General features: G+C 57.5%; 2 protein-coding genes across 11 annotated transcripts in view; one reads left to right on the forward strand and one right to left on the reverse strand.

Moving 5' to 3' along the window:
• The window catches only part of LOC109276660 (carboxyl-terminal PDZ ligand of neuronal nitric oxide synthase protein), a 285,556-nt gene extending 270,778 nt beyond the window's left edge, over positions 1 to 14,778 (forward strand). For 7 of the 9 annotated variants that reach the window (XM_019465760.2, XM_053908937.1, XM_019465758.2 and 4 more), the window contains 2 exons: positions 9,777 to 10,083; positions 11,350 to 14,778. In XM_019465760.2, coding sequence (XP_019321305.2) covers positions 9,777 to 10,083; positions 11,350 to 11,818 — 776 coding nt within the window. In that variant the 3' untranslated portion in view covers positions 11,819 to 14,778. Of the gene's footprint in view, positions 1 to 5,216; positions 7,001 to 9,776; positions 10,084 to 11,349 lie in introns of those variants that run through there. The other 2 variants (XM_019465764.2, XM_053908938.1) reach the window with 2 other exon arrangements.
• On the reverse strand, positions 2,192 to 5,232 carry SPATA46 (spermatogenesis associated 46). Of its 2 annotated transcripts, XM_019465768.2 has the most exons (4): positions 5,029 to 5,232; positions 3,669 to 3,782; positions 2,689 to 2,822; positions 2,192 to 2,607 (listed from the first exon to the last, which is right to left on the reverse strand). In XM_019465768.2, the coding sequence occupies exons 1-4, from the start codon at positions 5,129 to 5,131 to the stop codon at positions 2,302 to 2,304; spliced, it is 657 nt and encodes a 218-aa protein (XP_019321313.2). In that variant the 5' UTR covers positions 5,132 to 5,232; the 3' UTR covers positions 2,192 to 2,301. The 2 variants fall into 2 exon arrangements, with proteins under 2 accessions (XP_019321313.2, XP_019321312.2); XM_019465767.2 differs by having other exon boundaries at positions 2,192 to 2,822.
• Positions 14,779 to 15,088: the final 310 nt, after the last annotated feature.

Genomic DNA, 15,088 nt, shown 5'->3' on the forward strand with positions numbered 1-15,088 from the left:
TTTGACGTTTAGTGGGTAGAAGCCAGAGATGTTTGCTAAATATCCTACGATGCACAGGTCAACCCCCACCCCTTCCCCCCACCCCCACAACAGAAGCATCCAGCCCCAATGTCAGTAGTGCTGAGGCTGAGAGACCCTGGGCTTGTGCCCGTTTTTTCAGACTCTCCCAACCCCGGGTCTTTTGAAACTCCAGGCATCCTTGGCATATCGGCAAGTGTTGGGTGCTTGAGAAAGTACATCATAGATGTTTTCGGATATAACTCCAATCACCCAGAGTATAAAATTTCATTGACCCCCTGACTACACGTCTGAAATATGCATGGGATTCTGACTAGAGTCAAAGCTGGCCCCTCCGCACACCTACCTGCAAACATCATGATGTCACTGCGGCACAGCTCAGTGGGAGAGCCCTCCCTGGCTCGTGGGCTCTCAGCTTTCCTGCCAGGGGTAGAAACGAAAGGGAGACGCAATGCTAGCCAGGGAAGAGCGTCCGAGAACTAGAAGCCACCGTCCTGGAAACCAGTTACGTTGGCCAGAGCTCTGAGCCCTTTGGAAGGCAGAGGGTTTGTTGAACCTGGTACTTTGTAAGGCCCAGCTCTGCGGGAAAGCTGCGAGTCCGATCTGCCAGCTCCTCACGCCCTTTAGCCCCTTACTGACTGAGCGAATGGAACGCAGCCTCGTTTTCTCATCTGTAAAATGGGGATAGAACCTGCCAAGTAAAGCGATAACGAAGAGTAAATGAGGCTGCATTTTAAAGGCAGAGCGCCTGGCAGGGGCTCAGGGCACCCCTAGCGCTTACCTTCTGATCGGCTGGGGGAGGGGAGGTTGTACCCGTTACCCGTTGGTCAGTGCAGTTGTGTGCTGGGTTGTGTTTTCGGTGTGGTGAAGCATTACTCAGACCTCCGCCTTGAGACAGCAGGGCAGTGGGGGGGGGGGGGGGGGGGGTGGCAACGATGCTATTAAACGTGAAAGGCAGAGAGCACCTGTCTTTGCACTCAAGCACCTGCCAAGGTGACGGGTAACATGTGCCATGGCCCTTGAGCTCGATCCCCTGTGCCTGTGATATGGGTGCCCTGGTGGAGGGAGTGCGGGTTGGGCAGAGGATGTGCAGCCAGACAAAAGCTGATTCGTCTCCTGACTCTCCCACAGACCAAGGTAAGGCCACAAGGTCCCCGTGTGGGCCCCTCCCTTACTCCCTCAAGAGCCCCGTCGAGGGGACACACATGCGCGGTGATGCATGTCAGGGGCATCTTCAAGGGTTTGGGTGGCCTTTCCCTTTAAGGAAACAGGAAGTCAGAGTGAGGACTCCTTTGGTCTCTCCCCTGGGGGGTCCAGGAGTGATGTCAGGCCTGCCTAGAGAGACCACCCACCCCAGAGTGGACAGGCTGGGACCCTGGAGTCCACGGTTCAAGTACACTCTTAGACTCTGGCTGGGTTGGTCGAGAAGGGGGGCGGGGGAGAGCGGGTGGGGAATGTTCTCACGGTGTGGGACATGATGGGATTTGAGCCCAGTCTCTCTCAAAAGAACCACAAATGATATTTTCGCAGGACAGGGTTAAGCAGAGACAGCTCTCCTGAACCAGAAGGTGAGGCTTCGGGAAAACTTCCTACATGATCACCGGAAGGGCAAGGGGAGAGCCTGTACCCTGACCTGTCCGTACGCAGGGGGGGCCTGTGTCCCCCCGGTTCTACCCCTCAGGAGCTCAAACACCTGAGAAGCTTTCAGACTGTGCGGAAGTCTTTCTGGGGAAGCTTCCCTGTGCCAACAGGAAAGGGTGGGCAACTCTCTCCCCTCTTGGGGGGTGGGGCAGGGACTGACTGACCACGGGGGACCAGCAAGGGGGCCAGGATCTGAGGGCAGTGTTCTCATACCTGAGCTCCACTGGAATCACCTGGAGGGCTGGTCAGAGCACAGATGGCTGGCCTACCCCCGGAGTTTCTGATTGTGTGCATCTGAGACGGGCCTGAGATTTCATTCCTAGCAAATTCCCTGGGGATGCTGACACTGCGGATCTGGGCACCTCACTTTGAAAAGCACCCTGTAGAGGCTCTTCCCAACCTTGAGGAGGAGAGGGGCGGGGGAGGGGGGTGGCGAGGGGTGGAGAGGTGGGCCTGGTGTTGCTAAGCCACCGTTAGCCACAGGGAAATGGGACGGGGACCCTGGGAAGGAGAGCAGGCGGACCAGGCGACCTCAGACGTGACAGAAGGCCGTGGCCTGTGTCGGTTTATTGACATCCCTCCGGAGGCGGAAACAGGCTCCGTCGCCTCTTCGCCGAGGCGTCCGCTCACCATCCCGCGGGCCTACTTGAAGGCCTGGCAGCTGCGGGAGGAGAGCCTGTCCCCCGGCCGCGCCTTCTCCTTGCCCCAGAGGGTCTTGAGCTTGCGGTAGTACACCTTGCAGCTGAAGCCCTCCCGGAAGCCCCCCTTGATGTGGCTCTTGAGGGAGTGCAGCGTGGGGTACATGCGGCAGCAGGCCGCGCACTTGTAGCCGCTCTGCTGGGCGGGGTGCCACCTGGCGGCCTTCAGGATGTCCTGGGACGTGACGCCGTCCGTGGAGGCCAGGCCGTGCCCGGATTTCTTGGCGGCCTCCCGGGGCCAGGCGTCCTCCTGGGAGGAAGAGGACGAGCAGATGCTCTCAGCCGGGTCCTTGGGCAGGCAGCCGTCCCCCCTGCCCTTGTCCCGCTGCACCTCTGGGAAGCTGTAGGCCTCCGGGTGGCTCTCTTGGTCCGTGCAGACGAAGTAGCTGTAAGGGGAGAACCAGGGCCGGTAGACAGTGCAGCCCCGCCGGGGCTCCCTGGTCTGGGGGTCCCCCAAAAGGCAGTCTGCAGAGGAAGACAGGGGTGGGTGTGAGCGGGAGGCCCGGAGCGGCCAGAGGCCACGGGAGAAGCAGACAGGCAGGAAGGCCGGGCCTGGGGTCGGGTGGCCTGTGTCCCACCTTGACTGCAGTTGTTGTTGTTTTTTTGAAGTGTATTTATTTTTGAGAGTGAGCAGGGTAAAGGCAGAGGTGGGGGGGGGGGGGGGAGAGAGAATCCCAAGCAGGTTCTGTACTGTTAGCAGGGAGCCCGATGCGGGGCTCGAACTCAAGAAAATGAGATTATGACCTGAGCCAAAACCAAGAGTCGGGCACTTGACTGGCTGAGCCACCCAGGCGCCCCCCCCCCCCCCGACTGCTGTTCGGAGAGCAGGTGGCACCCGGGGGGGGTGGGGTGGGGGGTAGCCGTTGAAGGCATTCCTTCCTGCCGCTCGCAGCTCCACGAGTGGCAGCTTGATCTCTGGGCGGTGGAGAGTGCCTTCGTTCACTAAGCTTTGACATTTGTCAGGTGCCTCCCTCCCTGCAGACAGCTTTCCTCTGCGTCCTCCGAGGAGACGGGCAGGGGGCTCAGCCAACAGCCAGACGTCTGGCTTCCTGCAGTCTGTTTCCCACCACCCATGGCTGTGGCCATTTTTCCGGCCTCAACACCTGTCTTCCCGTAACAACCCGAGCAGGCCGAGGCCCCTGTGCCACCCCCGCATGAGAGGCAGGCGAGGAGAAGCGGGGCCCCTCCAGGCCTGTGGGGTGTCCGCTCCAGGAAGGACGAGGCAGGAGACCACAGGGGAAAAGGCGCCCTCCAGCAGTCCTTGCCCCTCCAGCCTCTCCCGTGTGCCCGCCGGGGCGGAGAAGGCCTCACCTGGAGAGAGAACCGTGTTCTGCACCCCATGCCGGAGAGCGCTGCCGAAGTACTGGGGTGACAGGGCCTGAGCTGGGCTGGGCGCCTCCGTGAGTAACGCGGTCTTTGCGATGTCTGGGTTACAGAAGAAACACTCTGGTGAGCTGACGTGGAAGTCCTCGTCTTGGTGACCCCCCTCCCCGACATGCCTAGAGGCTCCACCTTGGGACCCTATGACCTCGCAAAGCCAAAGAGAAACCATGCCCTCTTTTGTCCCAGATAGGCAGAACTGTTCTGGGTGGCATCCCGGGGAATTCCAAATGGGGCATTTTTGTTGATCTGGGGAAGATTCTCTCCAAAGGAGAATTTGAGATGCAGACCGATGGACAGCTTTCTGCCTGGCCCGCCTTTCTCCTGACCTTCCTGCAGCTCGCTCTGTGTGCATGTGTGTGCGTGCGTGCGTGTGTGTGTGTGTGTGTGTGCGCGCGTCTGCCTGCCTGCCTGCCTGCCTGCCTGTGTGTCTGTCTTCGTTCTGCATTCCAGCCTCTGGGCTCGCTCCAGGATCCAAGGGAGGGAGTCTAGTCATGGACCCCATATCCCGCATAGGTTACATGGTCCCTTTGATGATGAGAAGCCAGTGTCTCCGAACGAAACCTCTCTCACCCGTAGGCAGGGAGCGCTTGGGTGGCCCCTGGATGGCTGCTAGCGCCTGATAATAAGCCAGCCTGCTTCAAATCTCAGAGTGGTATCTGTGCTCCATTTGAGAAACCAACCTTTAAGGGTCCTCTGCCCGGCATATGGATACTGAGGAGACCCAGCTCCTCTGTAGAGCAGCCCCCTCAAGCTGTAATGTGCACACTTCTCCAGGGATCACCCGGAGGTCTTGTTAAACACACAGGCTCTGCCTCAGCAGTCCTGGGGGCGGCCTGAAATTCTGCATTTCTAACAACTGCCCAGGTGATGCCCACGTGGATGCCCCACAGACCACACTGTGAGGAGTGAGTCCTCAGAGGTCCGTGTTTATTCCATGATGTCCTCAGTGACCCTGCCTCTTAGGCTCCTACTGATGGATTGGAGAGTCTTCTCCAGCTTGTCAAAACAGGCCTGAACCTGGCACATACCCTACATAGACTGTCACCTGAGATTCTAGAAGAAAAAGAATTTTTTGAGAACAAATGTTTCCCCATCCTTCCCTTGCCGGAAACGAATAAACAGCAGGGACTACTTACCGTGAATGCAGCATTTTGAAAAATTATTTTCTCCCCGTGTGTAATTTGCCTGTCTCACTAAATCGTAGTCCTGTAACATGATCTGGTGGAGGACTCAATTAAAAGCTTCCGAAAAACCACATTTTTGTGGCCCTAGTGGCACCGGAGTTTACCTGGCAAGCTGGTGGCATGTGAGGACATAATGTCAGGAAACGCGCTCAGGGCAGAGGAAGAGATTCGAGGTCCAGAGATGCTGAGGAGTGAGAAGTTCTCCATGTTGTGACTACCATAGGGTATGGAGATTATGCACCTGTTCCCAAGAGGCTGTTTGGGTTGTCCAGACGATAAACATTCTGAGTGCCGTTGACATCACAAGGTCACCTGATTCCACTCCCCAGCTAGGGTATCCCTTTCAAAGATGGATAGCGTCTATTACGTTCTGTAAAGATTTCTTTTGACTTGTCATTCCTCGTTGGCTGGCCTGGATTGAGGATACCTGGGGCGGGGGGTGGGGGAGGGGAGAAGGAAGCATATGGCAGAAATGTGATGGTGATATAATCTGTTGACAGCCCCCCGCCCCCTGACTTAGATCTTTGGTGTCATTTTTGTGTCATTGCTCACCCCCCCAGCTCCGGGGACCTCTGTCCTCTCTGGACAAACTTCTTGCTTTCCTTCACCTGCCTAACCTCTGCCATCGGATGTTTTTGTTGTTTCTGTTTTTTAGTTTGGTGTGTGGTTTTTACATTTTCCTTGGAAATCGTTTCAAAGTTAGAAAAAACTGCAAAAATAAAATTAGTATGAGGAGCACCCATACATTCTGTATCCAGATTTGCCTGTTGTTAACATTTTACTGCATTTGCTTTATCAATTCCACCCCACCCCCACCCCCCGCCGCCCCGGCCCCCAGCATGCTGTGTTTTCTGAACTATTTGAAGGTAAGTTACAAGCATCCTGTCCCTTTGTGTCGAAATACTTCAGTGTGTCCGTCCCAAGAACCGGGACCAGATAATGCTTTAAATGGTTGGTGCTGTTTTCAGCAAATGGGTGGCTTAACACCATTATAAGCCTTTTTCCTGGTGACACTGAACTCCAGAGTAACAAGGTTGCCTCTGTGTCCCTGCTACCCTCTCCTGTGACAACCTAGAGCTGGAGGGAAGTGGGGGAAGGGTGAAAGGTGAGAATGCTCCATGCTAATCGTCACAACAGGTGCAGACTAGGTACATCGGCGTATTGGATCTAAATGTGTGTGCTTGTGCAGCGTGGAAAGATCTGGTCTGGTCTGTGAGCCGCGGCAGCCTCCCCTTGCAGCGTGCGGAGCAAGCGGGCGTGTGAGTAAGCGTCTGTGTAGGAGGGCCCGGAGTTGTCGTCTTGCTGGTGTTCCTCCGGAGCGCTGAAACCTGGTGGGACAGTGTGGAGAAGCTGATTTCCTTGCCCGCCCACCTCGGAGCCTGGTTGGAAAGCTTAGAACGAGTTGGAGTGTCACTGACGCCCTGGCCTTTGGCGGCTTTGAGGGTATCGGCGATTTGATTTGGCCCTCGTGGTGCAGAGAAAAAATCACGGGGTCCTGGGAGTCGGTGTGGGTGAGTCCTTATCCCCGCTCTGCCGTTCGCTCCCTGTGCGGTGTTAGGCACGCCTCCCGGCCACCGTGTTTTCCTGTTTTGTTAACTTAGACAGTTGGAATGGATGGACGTCTTCCTGGTCGAAAACCTGGTGATTTGTGTGCGGAGGTGGGACAGCATAGTAATGAGCGATGCACGTAGGGGTCCAGAAGACTTTGAACTTCCTCCTGCGGTGGGTCATTGAATTCTTCCCACTGCCAGCTGGGAACTTCTGACAGACTTCCTGAAAAGGGGGCTCAAAATATTGGGGTGCCCGTGGGAGACTGTGTCAGTGCTTGTTTGTAGAGTTTTTAAAAACAGGACTCTCTTGGTTTGGTTATTGAGAAGGTCATGGGAACCTGGTCGCCCAGGGTTGGTTGTAATCCTGACAGCAGGGCCTCTGTCTTGCACGCTATACCCTCTTGGTATGTTGTTGCTGGTGGCCCCCAGGCAGGAGGTGACACTCCCAAAGTGGTCGGTCACTACATAAAATGTGTCTCTCTCTTGTTTGTTTCCCACCTGCTTTCCGAGCCCCTTTCTCGGACAGGTAAGATACCGTCTTTCTTACAGATGACCCACGTCACAGGTGTCTCCCTCTGCTTGGATGTGTGCATGTTGGGGGTGCTGTTGGGCGGGCCACCGGGTCGGGATCCTATCACCTTTCAACCATCTCCATTAGGTTCTGAACCACCAAGCCTCTGGTCCAAAGGGAGGGACAGAGCGTGGGGGTCATCGGTGCCATCAGCAGGAAGGGGGCTCGTTGCACGTCCTTCAGGTCTGGAAATGCAGGAAGCCCCCAGCCAGAATCCCACCTCAGACAGAAGGGCGGTTGCTCCCGGACTGACCTCGAGAGAGGGTCTTGAGTGGCTTTTGTAAATGGAAAAAGTCCCAGGAGCAGTTTCTCTACAATGTCTGCCCATAATGTGGTCGGTTTTTTAAGTATTCGTAGAAAAAGCCAGTTCAATGAAACCAACTTCTTAAATGCCGACTCATGCCAGGTTCCATGCTGAGCATTGTAGAAATAAAAGTCAAGATGTTCCATCCCCTCCAAGAGCTGACCGTTTTATCATAGAGACAAGGTGTGTTGGCCAGAAAGACTTAGAGCATTGTAAAGAGACCAAATGATGGGTTATCTTTAAATTTCTTAAGAATTCAGTACATGCGTCCTAAAAGGTAGAGAGCAGGAAGTGTAGAAAATCCACAACGGTGCCTAATCCAGAAGCTATTTATGTTTTATTAGAATGTGTTTTTAAAATAAGAGGAGCTCACCGTTTACAAGTCACTTTGACAGGTGTTTTTGGTACTTACACATTCAGAAATGAGCATGTCTGCACTAAAAGTTCACTTTAAACCAAGAAGGAAACCACCACGGAAACATCTGAGCCAGGAAGTGGTGAGGGATCAGGATCTCCTTCCCCTGCGAACCTCTCTTGAACATTTGCCCTGGTTTCGTGGTGGCCCAAATACTTTCCAGTTTGGGGGAAAAGAGTCAAATGCTTTCATTTCCAAGGGCTACTCTGAGTTCACAGATGTTATGATCAAAGAAAAATTAGGAGGGTGCGGGATGTGATAGGCAAGTTATGCGAAAGCAGGTGACATGGCAAGATAACGCCTTTAGGAGGAGAGTCGGGAGCTGATAACCCCCTTGTGGGTCCTGCTGGAGCTCTTGCTAGTGTGACGTGTCTACACCTGGAGACCAGGCAGCCTGAACCTGTCAGCTCTGTGCCCCGGCCCCCAGGGTTGTCCCCACCCAGCTCTTCACGGCCCCCGAAGTGGTGCTTTCCCTGTGTGTGTGGTAGATAAGCACACTGGGGGGATTCATCCACCCCTCGTCCCCCGCTTCCTGTGCCGCCCAAAGACCTTTACAACAGGGCTTCCCTAGGTAGTTACTGAAGGGATACGGCTGCTGAAAGCACAGTAAAGAGACCTGCATCCCCTGTCCCAGGACTCCGCAGTGCAGGGCAGAGAGAGCTACTTTATGCCGAGTTCAGCAGAAGACAAAGCATCCCCCCGACCTCAGTTACTCTTGGGAAGGCTCCGCACACATAGGCCTTTCGAGGTGTTGATGAAGATTGGAGTCTGTGATCAAGTATAACCTCTCCTTCCCCAAGATTGACAGAATATACGGAGCAGTTGGTAAGGACAGAAACCTCACGCGTGATTCCAAGGCCCCCGGGGTGGATCTGGAGCTCCCTTGAGGATTGAGCTGGATCTCCAGGTCGGGGAGGAGTCCCTGTTGCCAGAGTGTAGACCATGTGGCTTACAGCCCTGAGCTCCATTCCTTGGAGTTATGATCTCAGCCTCCGTAAGTCTCCAGCTGCAAAATGGGTTTAGCAGTTCAACTCAGGATATTCATTGAGCACCTACTGTATACCAGACCAGGCTAGCCGTTCAGGACACGGAAGTGAATGAGACATGGCCTTCACCCTCCAGATGTTCACAACCCGGTGGGTTGGAGTTAAGCTTTCGAACCAAAGATCCCGGAGAGAAGGGCCTTCTGTGAGGTGTGTTCCACGATCCCAGGCAGAGCGAGGTGGCAGAAAGGGAGAGAAAACCTGAGCTCTGGTTCCACCCCACCAGTAATCGGCCCCGTGACCTCGGGCCTGCCAGGTACTTATCACTTGGAGCCCCACCTTGCTCATGTATAAATAGAATTCCTGCCACCACCCCTCCAGGTTGTCGTGAGGGTGTCGGTCAAGCTCCCCCGGCTTCCTTGGCCCCGAGTTCGTACGCATTTGGTGTGAGCCCGGCCGGAGTCCCCACGGCGCATCTGAGCATGCAGCTGCCCATTGTCCCCAGTGCCTCCTCGGGAGTAAGGAGGCCCGTTTCCCACCGTGAAAATGTGCAACACAGGTGGCTTCCACTTTGAGCCTGACCTCCAGCGTCTGTCCCCATGCTTATGTCTGTCCCCATGCTTGTGTCCCCTCAGCTTGTGTTCACAGCAACATACAAATACCGTAGTTCATTACTTCCATCATTTCTTCTTCAGAGGGCTTGGTGACCCCAAGGTAAGGGGTCAAGCCGTGGGTCAAGGAGGCAGGTTTCACGGGATAAGTTACCTTTAAGTTCTAAGTTTATGGCTAGAGCTTGCCCCTCATTAACTGGGTGGGGCAGAACTAGAGTGGCTAGTTCTAGCGATGGATGGACTTTCCCATCAAGAAAACCATATCGGAAGGCTCAAGGGTGTGCCGGCTCTTTTGAATGTCCCCAAAGCCTCGGGAAGGGACAGCTGTGGGCGTGGGATCAGGGAACGCAGCAGAGTGACGTGGCCCAGAGCCCCGCGTGCCTCCGCTCACCGTTCCCATCTTCCCCTCTGTTTGCAGTGGACCACAGCATGTTCGAGAACTTGAATGCGGCCCTTCCTCCAAAGCTGCAGCCCGGCTGCTCCCTCCCCCACCTGTCCAGGCTGACGGCCCCCGGCTCTGCCGCCCCGGGGTCTGCGGAGCCTGGGGGGCCGGGGCTCCGGGTGGGTGGCAGCCAGCACCTCAAGAACCTGGGCAGAGCCGTGGGGGCCAAAGTTAACGACTTCCTGCGGAGAAAAGAGCCCTCGAGCCTGGACGGTGCGGGCGCCATGGAGATCAACAGGCCGGCGGGGGCGCGGCTGGACGGCGGGGCCGTGGAGGCTGACAGGTGAGCGCAGGAGGCTTGCTCGCAGAGCTCCAGGCCGAACCCGTGTCTGCGGGGGACATGAGGTTGTCACGCGGGGAATGGCGGGGGCGATGCTCCTGCTTGCTGACTGCCACCCCACCGCAGCTAAGGCGTCCTGAGCGCCCATCGCGTGTCAGCAGACGCCCTGCTACGCGCTTCCCTGTCCCTTGCAGCGACTTTGCGAGGTAGATCCCATTGTTACCACTTTGCACGTAACTGAGGTCGGGTGGGGGGGGGGGGTAGTGTGAGGAGCTTGAGGTTACCAAGTTAGTGATGGGCAGAGTGGAATTTGAACCCAGGCGTTGCCTGCAGCTGCCCAGGTGGATTCTAACACCCAGCCACACCTTTGAGCCCCGGCCTCGGCCGATGATGGTGGAGGAAAGTGGGAGTCTGTGGGACCCACTGGGGCCGGCGAGGGAGAAGCCTGCTGTGGTGGGCCTCCTGTTCTCATGCCCACACGCCCCTTCTAGGCCTTGCTTTATTTATTTATTTATTTATTTATTTATTTATTTATTTATTTATTTATTTATTTAAAAAAATTTTTTTTAACGTTTATTGATTTTTGAGACAGAGAGAGACAGAGCATGAATGGGGGAGGGTCAGAGAGAGGGAGACACAGAATCTGAAACAGGCTCCAAGCTCCAAGCTGTCAGCACAGGGCCCGACACGGGGCTCGAACTCACGGACCACGAGATCATGACCTAAGCCAAAGTCGGACGCTTAACCGACTGAGCCACCCAGGCTATTTATTTTTTTTAATGTCTATTTTTGAGAGACAGAGGGCAGGCAGGGGAGGGGTAGAGGGAGACACAGAATCTGAAGCAGGCCCCAGGCTCTGAGCTCTCAGCACAGAGCCTGACACGGGGCTCGAACCCACGAACTGTGAGATCGTGACCTGAGCCAAAGCTGGATGCGTAACCGACTGAGCCCTCCAGGCTCCCCCCAGGCCTTGTTTTAAACACCTGCTGTGCTCCTGACCCAGCAGGTCCTTTGTAGGGCTCATCACACGGGGTCTGACATGACTCGGTTCACCTGTGGTCCCAGCGGCAATACTCTGCTGCTGTGAGCACTGAGCGGGGGTGTGACGGGCGGAAGGCCAGCTCTGTCGGCTGCCACAACCCACACACCACACCGGGGACGGGGCCCGAGCAGGGAGGTGTGTGCCGGGTGGGGGAGCCACTGGGCAGCTGGGGGGCTTGGGGCGTCACCATCCTTAAAGCACACGCGCTTGTCGCCTCAACCCCACAGGTCAGCCCTGCAGGACGCGTTCCCTCGGCTGGACCCCCCGCCTCCCATTACCAGGAAGCGAACCCCTCGTGCCCTGAAGACCACGCAGGACATGCTGATCTCGCCGCAGCCAGTCCTGAGCAGCCTGGAGTACGGGACAGAGCTGCCTCCTGGGCAGCCCCGGGAACCCGCTGCCCAGCCCGACGTTCCCACGGAAACGGCAGAGAGGGGCGAGTCTCTGCCCAATGGAGAGGTCTCCCTGTCAGTGCCCGACCTGATCCACCAGAACAGCCAGGACGAACCCAAACCGAAGATAACTGAGTGCAGAAGGGCCTCCTCCCCTGGCCTCCTCGAGAGGAACGGCCTCAAGAGCAGCCTAAGCCCCGTCCGCCTGGCCCAGCCGCCGGAGGACAGTGGCCCCCCGCCTCGGGCACGGACCTCCAGCCTTGACAATGAGGGCCCGCACCCAGACCTGCTGTCCTTTGAGTAGGGCCCCTTCTCCCTGCCAGGCACCCCCTTCCCCTCTGCCGTCTCCGTCCCTGGTGCCCCTTGGCCCTTGCCCCCGCTCCGCGTGCCCTTTGCCCCCTTGTGCAGAGATCAGAGCGCCGATCCGGGGCCAGGCTCCCTGAGTCACCCTAGTTAGAGCCTCTGTCTGCCGGATGCTAAAGGGCTGGGCTGTGGCTCCCGAGCCTCATTTTCTAGAAGCTCCCCCCACCGGGGGCCAGCTGCCACACTGGGGGATGGGAGCATCGCTGTTCCCAGGCAGCCCGGACTTCCCACTGGCCTGCAGGGCCACCAGCCCGGGATGAAGGATCTTGCAGGAATGGTCTCTGCCTGCCCCCCACATGCCACCTGTGCCCACCCCACCCCCCCACTCTTCTCCCTTCACACCCTGGTTCGTTTCTTCTGCCTCTGGTGGGGGCATCGGGCCGAATGGAGAATTGATGGGTTGGGCTGATGACGGACCCAGACCTGGAAAGCCACACACCCTGCTCCTCCTGGTCCCAAGACCGTGTGTTGTCCCCTCGCCTCTACCCTTTGGGGACCTGAGACCTGGGCGCAGCCTTGTCGCCAGGGGTTGTCAGGGCATTTTCCACCTGCCCTGTTGGGGGACACACCAGGCCCCCCGGGGCCGACCACTGAAAAGGCGCTGGGGAAAGCCATGCGACCAGCCGCTAGTGGGCTCCGTGCGCAGAAGGAAAGGCCAGGGCCCCCCTTGCTGTGTGTGAGGACAGGGCGAGGCGGGCCCCCGAGGAAGCAGAGGAAGCAGCTGAGCAGATTAGCACCTTGCTTTGGGGGGAGGGCCCAGGAACTTGGCCTCCAGGGAGCCGGCCCCAGGAGAACCCAGAGCAGAAGTCACAGAGAAGACAGGGTGAGGACAGAGAAGACTTTGAGGGAGCGCCCACAGCCTGAAATGATGCGGCTCTGGGGTCTGGGCGTGGTGAGTGCGAGAGCCAGAGTGACCAGGGAGACTGGGAACGAGGCACAAAGCCACCTTCCACTGGGCAGGAGGCGCTGTGTTCTGCTAAGTTGCCCAGGTCTCCCTGGAGAGGCCTCCGCCCTGCCTTTCCCTGCCCCGATGCCGCACGGTCCTCTCGCTCCCTGCCTTTGGGATCTATGTCAGGGACTCACCCGGTTCATCGTGCCCTCCTGGCTTTACCCATTTTATGTTCCTCTGTCCCACCAGGAGCCCCGTCAGCGGGGCGGGGCGGGTGATCCCAGCCCTGGGGGCCTTTGCAGCGAGAAGATTTGTTGAACAGGGTGGCCGGCTCCCCGGGCGAAGGCAGGTGCAGCATGGCCTGACAGACTGTCGGGCTGTCTTCCCCCTAGGGTTCCTGCTGCCTCCCCTCTTCTGTCCATCGTTCAGCTGCCCCCTCGCCGCCCCCCACAGTGCTCACCTCCCATCACCCAGCTCCTCCTGCCCACCCCCCCAGGAGAAACATCCAAGCTAACTCCTGTAGGCTTGGAAACCTGCGGGTGGCGGGTGGGGGGCTGCCAGGAAGCTGGTTGCCCTTCCTGCGTCCTTCTGCAGCGACTGCGACCTTGCCACAGCTTTCCCACCCCGTCTTTCGTTGCTCTGGAAAGCAAGGCTTCGCTGCGTTTTCATAGCGGAGCCTCGTGTCCCCCACGAGGGTCTGCACATGTCGGGCACCCTGCGGGCCGTGGTGCAGTGGGCAGTGACTGGAGGTCTAGGTCCTGGCTCAACGCCAAGAACATCACGACGATGTGCTAACCTGACCCCGAGGCTCAAAAGTTCTCGGGACCACATTTGAGGCCTGTGAGTTTTCCCAGAATGGCTTGGAGTTTTGCACGAGACACAGAGCAGGAGGGGGTGAGGGCAGAGAGCCGAAACACATTTGCTGGGAGTTCACACAGCTCCACGAGAGCCTCCGTACTGGAAGCTCGGTTTGCTTCTCTGGTGGGGAACTCGGCAGGCCCTTGTGCTCTGGGGCTCCTCCTCCGGAGATCGGGGTGGCCCCGGCCAGGTGATGGGGGCAGCCGTGTGTGCAGAGGTTGCAGGCCCGGGCTGGCTTAGGCACCTTGCTCTGCACACCCCACCCGGCCACTGCTGAGGTCCTGGCCCTCAGATTCAGGGTTAGCACGGGAACCCTACCAGCTTGTCCCCGTGCCACGGCCAGGATGACCCCAGAGTTCTCCGGACTCGTGTCTGCTTCCAAACAAGGCTCCGATCTTCGGCCTCTCTGTGATCTCTACCCTGGCCATTGTCCTCCAGCCGAGGCGATGCTGCCACCTGGGGGAGGGGGGTCGAGCCTGAAATCCCGTCCTAGGTGCTGCAGACACTACCCGGTGCTAGGGGCTAAGTGCCACCCGGGACAGCAGCAGGGGCAACTTCCAATCCTGCTGAGGGCCTGGGCGAAGACCAGTTCTCCATCCAAAGCCCCATTTGGCTTCCCGTGTCTGTCTCAACAGCCTGACCTTCCTGTGATCACAGCATGGCAACCGGCACCCCCCCCCACCCCCCCCCACACACACACCCAGCTTCTCTGGGAGCTTCTCTGGGAGCTTGGCCCTTGGGTGGCCCAGTTACTCAAGGGCAGGATACCAAGAGTGAAGGACCGTCTTCTATGTCTGCATAAGGAAGTTGGGGGCACGGAGTCTTTTCTCTCCCCGATACTCCCCCACCCCCACTGTACCCCTGTAGTCAACACGTAGCTTTCCCCTGATAAATCACAGGTGAGCTTCCAGAACCTGGCAGGTGGGTGGCACGTCCCCCCGCACAGAGAGAAACGCGTCTGTTCTGTGCGTGCATGGTCTGAAGACAGACACGCACGGGATCCATCGACTTTGAAAGAGCAAAGAGGTCGGCCCCAGTCTAGGAGAGGAAGAAGATTACAGATCTATTCTGAGTGTTTTCTAGATATTTTATATTTATATTTTTAGTAGTTTTCCGGTAGAAGGAAACTGCAGAATAAAATGATCGGGTTCGGTTTTGCTGGTTTCTTTTGGTTTCTCCAGACTGATGGGAAGTGGTTGGTCTTCTCGAGGCTCGCTTGTTGGGTGGAGAGCTTTGGCATTTAGGGTTATGAGCCTGCCCTGGGGAGGTGAGGTTGGGGGGGGTTGTTGATGCTGGCCGACCTCCCACCTGGGGCCCTCGGGGGCTGTCATGTGCTCCCCTAACTGGCTGGCTGCTAAGCGTCCCCCTTCCCACCTGACCTGTGGCTGTTTCAGGGGCTTCAACATGACATGCGTGGGCAAGCCCCCTCCTCCTCAGGAGGCAATGCGAGTGGACCCCTGGATT

Source organism: Panthera pardus, unplaced genomic scaffold (genome assembly GCF_024362965.1).
Source record: "Panthera pardus isolate Hobbes unplaced genomic scaffold, ASM2436296v1 HiC_scaffold_21, whole genome shotgun sequence".
Classification (NCBI taxonomy): Eukaryota; Metazoa; Chordata; class Mammalia; order Carnivora; family Felidae; genus Panthera; species Panthera pardus.

Excerpts from the sequence above, each read along its gene's own strand:
- SPATA46 (XM_019465767.2), bottom strand. The coding sequence starts at position 5,131 with ATGGAGAACTTCTCACTCCTCAGCATCTCTGGACCTCGAATCTCTTCC. Across the intron at positions 3,783-5,028 it reads ACATGCCACCAGCTTGCCAG|ACATCGCAAAGACCGCGTTA; the intron begins GTAAACTCCGGT and ends TCTGTAACCCAG. Across the intron at positions 2,823-3,668 it reads GAACACGGTTCTCTCTCCAG|ACTGCCTTTTGGGGGACCCC; the intron begins GTGAGGCCTTCT and ends CTTCCTCTGCAG.